The following is a 6,359-nucleotide window of genomic DNA, read 5'->3' on the forward strand; positions in this document are numbered from 1 at the left end:
CACTGAACCCTCTTCGAGGATGTAGAGATTGGCTGGAAATGTTATAGTTAGGAGGTATCTAGCCAAGATCGGATTTTATAGTTGTATGAGAGGTATAAGCTGCGCTACAAACGTGTGTCTATAAATGCTATTAAATAATTCGGGATCCATCGTCATGCACTGAGGTCGGCTGTTAATAGGGACAAATCAAAATGACTGCAAGGAAAGACTAGAAATGGTTCCAATTTTGTAAAGCAGCTATAGCCAAAAGTTAGGGAGGTATACTCAGTGCCGGGTTAGTACCGGTTGGCAGAAAGCACTTTCAACCCAGATGAAACGATTCTGGAAACGAAAACCGTGAAAATGAGTAAATACTCTCGATTACCCCATAGCTAAAAGGGTCACGATGCATATTTGCTGTTATAACTACGAAATCCATCGAACGAAGTGGTGGCGGGTAGATCACCAACATTGAAGATGGGTCGAGTAAGATCCCATGGCATCCTCGAGCGATGTGGCAAGTATTGAGCTTCATAAGAAGAATCTCAATATCTCAGTTCTCAATTTCGCGTTGAAAGAATCAATGGCCTATAAAAAAAAGAAAGGAAATCAAACACAATCTGAAAATGTCAAGGAAGTCGACTATGACTGTTTTTATATTTTGTTAAAGAGAAAGAGACAACATTCGCATTAAAGACTATAAATAACAAGTACATTTCTAGTTCAAAGATTCCACCCTAATATAAGTTATAGATGCATAAAGCCACAGTTACGTGATCACCATGGTTAAATATACTATATAACATAACACAACATAATACAGCATAACATTACATATGCACATAAATGTGTTTCAGCCTCGGCTAATAACAAAATCCGGATAGGCTCTTTTTGGTCAAGTCGTCCAGGAGCCATGACATATATAATTTCAGTAGTTTTGTTTGTGCGTGTTTTTCTATTCACCGTCCAAGACTCTGGTTAATATCAGCAAACCCTCTTTGGCCTAATTTATCAAACAGCAAATCGTTATTTGTAACACAAATGAAATAAAAACAGGCGCATCCAGTATCCGCCCCGCCCGCGTATGATCATGGAGCTAATGAAAACCATGAAATACCGTTAGATGGTCGCAGAAAAGTGTAACAAGCCCATATTTGTGGATGCGAGTTGGATGCGTGAAGCGATGTACATTGCTTCCTTGTGTGTTAGGATAAGGAAGCGACCACACGTTTTTTGGTCTTCGGCATTTGTGGTTACACCAAATGGTGAAACAATGTATTAAGATCGGCAGCAATGGGATTATTCACTTTGAGTTTTGAATGAATTGAGTTGATGTTTGGTATAAAAATAAATCACTTCGGTATTTCTGGCACATTCAACAGCGTTGCTTAGACAAGTGAAATTCATTGAAGGATTAATTGGAGACAGATAAAAGTCACTGATAATTTTTTAACTAAATCGCAGTGGTGTACAATTTATAGTGAAACATTTTGTGAGCGTGTTTTTCTTGGTAAAAAAAATATTCGAAAATGCAGTTAGCAACATTTTCAGTGAGTTCGAATGAAATTTATTGAAGTGTTTGATATTTTGTTAACATCTAACGGTATTTTAGAGCATCTTTTCGCTGCTCTGCTTCTGGGTCAATGGTTCGGCTGGGCAGTTCATTTTCGAAACCCCAAAGCACTTAACGCATTTGCAGCCTCCGCAGTATGCACCGCAATACGCAACGCATCAGCAGCAACAGGATAATCATATACAATCGCGTTCACCTTATGGCTTACCAACATCGCATATGATGCGCTCCCAACGTTCTCTGTACGGTGGCTGGGGGCCTGTAAGTGTTGGTCCTGTCGGCTATGGCAGCGTCGGTCCAGTTAGCTCTCTTGGCACTATTGGCATAACGAAAGAAGAGTTGCTAGCGCTGCTCGAAGCATGGAAGGAGGTTGAAAAGCCAGCACCTGAGCCTGCACCCGAGCCAGAGCCTGAGCCGGAACCCGAACCTGAACCAGAGCCCGAACCAGAGCCAGAACCAGAGCCGGAACCTGAACCAGAGCCCGAGCCTGCACCAGAACCGGAAGAGCCAGCACCTGCACCACCAGCTGGTGCTAAACCGCCACCACCCGGTGTTCCGCTAACTGTTTCTCTGCCAGCCTTCGTACCTATACAATTGTCTGCTATGTATACAGCTCCAGCACCACCGGCGCCACCAGCTGAAGGCGGTGGTGAGGTTGAAGCAGAACCAGAACCGGAACCAGAGCCAGAGCCAGAGCCAGAACCAGAGCCAGAACCTGAGCCAGAACCAGAGCCCGAACCTGAACCTGAAGAGGAACCCGAACCAGAACCTGTACCCGCACCGGTTTACGGCGGTTATGGACATGGTCATCATCGCTTTGTTTATCTTTCGCGTACACCGTTCAGGCGTGCAAAGCCGTTTGCAAGAAATCCATTTCTTCGGTAAGTTCGTTGCCGTGAAATTTATGTACACCCATTTGCGTCATAACTCTCCAGCTTATTCTAAACCAATACTGTTGTATTTTCTAGTGCGAATAAAGGTATTAAGCCCAGGTACGTTAGACTGTCTTCCTACTCTCCGTATTAATATTTGTAATTTCTTAATTATTTTGCCAGAACCTCAACAAAGTCAGGAGCACGAAAGTCTAAGAACAGCACTAAAAAGAATTCTAAAGCAAAATCCAAATCTTTGGCAAAGCCAAGAAACACTAAATTCTCAGCTATTCGCTTCCCTGTTTCAAATGCCAAGTACAGCTAAAGAAACTTTATCTATAAGAGCTCTCCTCACTAATTTCACTTATTTGCAGACAATTCGCCTCCAACAATTTCGTAGCGAACAAGCCAAGGTAAAACATAAAACTCTTTATGAAAACTTCTAAAAACCTTTTTTATTTCTTTTTTGTAGAAATTTGCGACTACCACACCGCGTGCGACCAAGGTTGTAGCAAACCAGTATAGCGGTATTTCTAAAAGATTTTCTAATTATTTTTTAACTTTAACAGAAGCTTCACGGCCTTGCCACCACCACCATTCCTCGCCAACCCACCAGCTCCTTTGAAGTTAGTGCCATCCTCTGAATTGTTAAGTAACTGGGCCTAGAGCTGTACTGGATCCTAAACACTAAGATATCAGTTAGACCCAATTGATAAAATATTCCTTATTCAACTTCATAAATAAAACATATATATACGGAACGATAAACTCTTTTCATTAAGAAAGGAACTCTATTAGTTTTAAAATATTCGATGCCTGCAAATAATTATCTTTTATTTATCTACCTTTCCTAAACTCAAGCAAATGATATTCAAAAAGCAAGGCGGGTTAATCTTAAAGTTAAGTAAACATTCAGAAAATTGTTTACTCAGCTAGGAACATACCAATTTCTTACCCAGCTAGGCAACTGCTATCTCGTATGTCACTGAAGATAGTCTGTATCGATTGTAATATATGTACATACAGAGGTTCTGCATAAACTTATAGGCTTAATCAGGCACGTACAAGTCTTAACACCAAAGCTAATACCTATTTACCTTTGTTTCTTGCGGAATCGCGGGGATTATTTGTCGAATAAAACTTGTTATATAAACCTGGTTACAGTCTTAACCTACAGCAAATAACTTTAGTATCAGAAGTTCAGATACCGACATACTAGCGCCGTGTTTTGATCCAAGAAAACAGGCGAAACAAGATTTCTGAAGCTTCCAAGATTTTCCTAATTCTTCATCTGAGTTGCAGACAAGATAATTTCTATGATACTCTCCTGGCGTAAGTATAAAGCTTTCACTGTAAGTGCCCAATTATCATATTTTGATAACTAACAACGCGGTCCCATTTATCTACCACATATTCTAAATACATTGTCATAATCGAATTGAGAACAATGTAATACTATGTTCCCATCAAAAATTGTAAGTGATTAGATTACATTTAATCTCTACACTAATCGAACCCGTTCTCTCAGTCGTTTGACAGATGATTCTCTTTGTTGTGCCTAAATCAGCTGTCATAACGTAATAGATTTCCAATGCTGACAAGTAGATGTTGCTAAAACAGAGTCCCACAGAGAGTTTTCGCATAGATTAGATTCAAATCACCTCGGAGATGAAATGCAGAACTGTCATTTTGATATGGCGAAACTTTGTTAAATTTATAAGATTAGATCGGAATAAACTACTCAACGCAATAAAGATTTGAAGGCTTAATTGATATACATATGTCTGGTACTTATTTTAGTGATGAGCCTCAGAAGACTCAGGCATGCGAGAATATAAATAGTGAGGAACCATGCCGATTGAACGTATAACGGTATACTCTTTATTCTACTAATACTCTCCTCTCTTAGAAGGCAAGTTACAATATATTTGAACCTTTGTGGAATAATGGAGCGTTACTTCACTGGAGAGGTCGGTATGATGAAGCGATTTTAGTTATTCGCAGCATTGCCTAATCTGCTCTTCAGCGAAAGACATAAAAAGGTTGAATGGATATATAACTACCGATTTTTAGGTAATGTTAAAGCTTTGAAAAAGCTTTTTACTTAATATAAGTGAAACCCACATTTAAAGTTTGATGGTGAGATACTAAAAACTATAACCGTATTAAGACACATGCGGCACCACCTCTGCTCCTAAGTACTTCGAAATCTGACTTTTGTGAAATCTGACTTTGGTCAAATAACCACACAACTGTTCGTGCATCACCACTCTGCTGCGTGGAATTACACCTTTCCAGAGTCGGCTGCGTTGTGCCATAAACCTAATTGAGACATTTTTATGCGCCGCTAGACGGACCACAGCAACGCACTCGGCACAATCGTAAAATGGTCAAAAGGATTGCCAGTGTCGTTTAAAATGACGCGCGTAAAAGGAAGTTAGTGCAGATTTGTTATTTCCCAGAAATGAATCGCCAAGACGATGCGGCAGACGAAGACGATAACTTACATATGACTTATGCTGACTGCGGCCGCTTGCGCAACGCGGTGCGTATTGGCCAAACGACGACGACAACAAGAACGACGGTGACGATGATGCAGACGAGGTGTACGACAACAAAACTAAATTCATTTGTAATTCAAAATTGTTCAACGACGGCAATTGCTGCCGCGCTTTCGTCGACTATTTTGCAATATTCGCTTTTTCGCTCTGCTTTGCGGGCATGCGCGACACTCCATGTGACACTCAATTATGAGTTTGCAGCGCGCGAAACGCCACTGTCTACGCGCCGGCCATTTCTGCTTTTGTGCGACTTTTTCGGTTCATTTGTTGGTACCATGCTGCGTTGTCATAAATCAAAAAGCTCTTTACGCTGCGCCGCCAAACGCTCGGCTAAGGTGATCATAGGAGAGTGCCTTCGCCGGCCGCCTTCAGGTCGCTAGACGACAATGTGTAATGTAAATATTACACATATATTTAAGTATGTTTGCATGTAGATAGGTGCATAGTTGAGGTAGGTTTGTAATATTTGGGTCAAAATGCAGGTTACATTTTGTAATCACCCTTTTTGGTGCTTTTAATGTTCGGTCGCACAGGCAAACGCGCTTTTTGAAACAATAGTTCCCATGGCTGGTGGTTCAAAGCGCACTTTGTTTTGCGGCTAAAGGGATGGTGATTATCGGCGAATCGTCGTTTGGATCAATTTTTGGTCAATAATATTAAATTTTCCTTCTTGGGACACGCACTTTGTGGTGGCACTTTATTTTCGAAAGATTTATGCTTAACCGAAAATTAAATTGCTTTTAATGTAAAAAATCAATTTCTTGTGCAGAATAAGTAATATAATCTTATATATCCAATACTACATTAGCGGACTTAATGTAATGTCTTACAAATTTTCTTCATATTTGATATTTGGTTTCTACTTACATATATTTAGAAGGCAGTGCTGGCTCCAGTGTCTCACACCCAATATTTTAACTGAATCCAGTTTAAGCTTTCGCAATTGATAAAAACGACGAAGTGAAGTCGTATAAGCGCGGTAACCGTGCCATTAGATTACGCAGTTTTCAAGTTGTTTAATCTCTTGTGAAGCTTCGATCGAGCTGAGGTCCTACAGATTATATTGTTATCGGTAGATGACAAGAACTATTGAAGGTAATACGAATATTGCTATTGCAAGAAGCCTAAACTATTAATATGAATGGGAATCAAAGATTAAATTTTTTTTTGCCATCAAGCAAATATTATCAAAGCTCTTTAAGTTTTAGGTAATTGAAACCTAAATACAGTTTTTATATTTTAGTATTACAAATAGGGACAATTAAATATAATTTGGATGGGCCGTGGGCTGAAGACCTTCGCAATTTGATGTACACTCTTTGTTGGACCTACTCTTTTGCATCGTATATGTTCCCACCAAGCTTTATATTAGGC

General features: G+C 39.9%; 1 protein-coding gene across 1 annotated transcript; it reads left to right on the forward strand.

Annotated features, from left to right (window-relative positions):
• The first annotated feature begins 1,508 nt into the window (after window positions 1–1,508).
• LOC108972225 (proteoglycan 4-like) lies at window positions 1,509–3,090 on the forward strand. The gene is made up of 7 exons (XM_018938748.1): window positions 1,509–1,529; window positions 1,592–2,433; window positions 2,521–2,544; window positions 2,608–2,739; window positions 2,799–2,837; window positions 2,897–2,929; window positions 2,994–3,090. The coding sequence occupies exons 1-7, from the start codon at window positions 1,509–1,511 to the stop codon at window positions 3,088–3,090; spliced, it is 1,188 nt and encodes a 395-aa protein (XP_018794293.1).
• Window positions 3,091–6,359: the final 3,269 nt, after the last annotated feature.

This window comes from Bactrocera latifrons, unplaced genomic scaffold, assembly GCF_001853355.1.
Source record: "Bactrocera latifrons isolate USDA-ARS-PBARC rearing strain unplaced genomic scaffold, ASM185335v1 scaffold_387, whole genome shotgun sequence".
In the NCBI taxonomy this organism is placed as follows: domain Eukaryota; kingdom Metazoa; phylum Arthropoda; class Insecta; order Diptera; family Tephritidae; genus Bactrocera; species Bactrocera latifrons.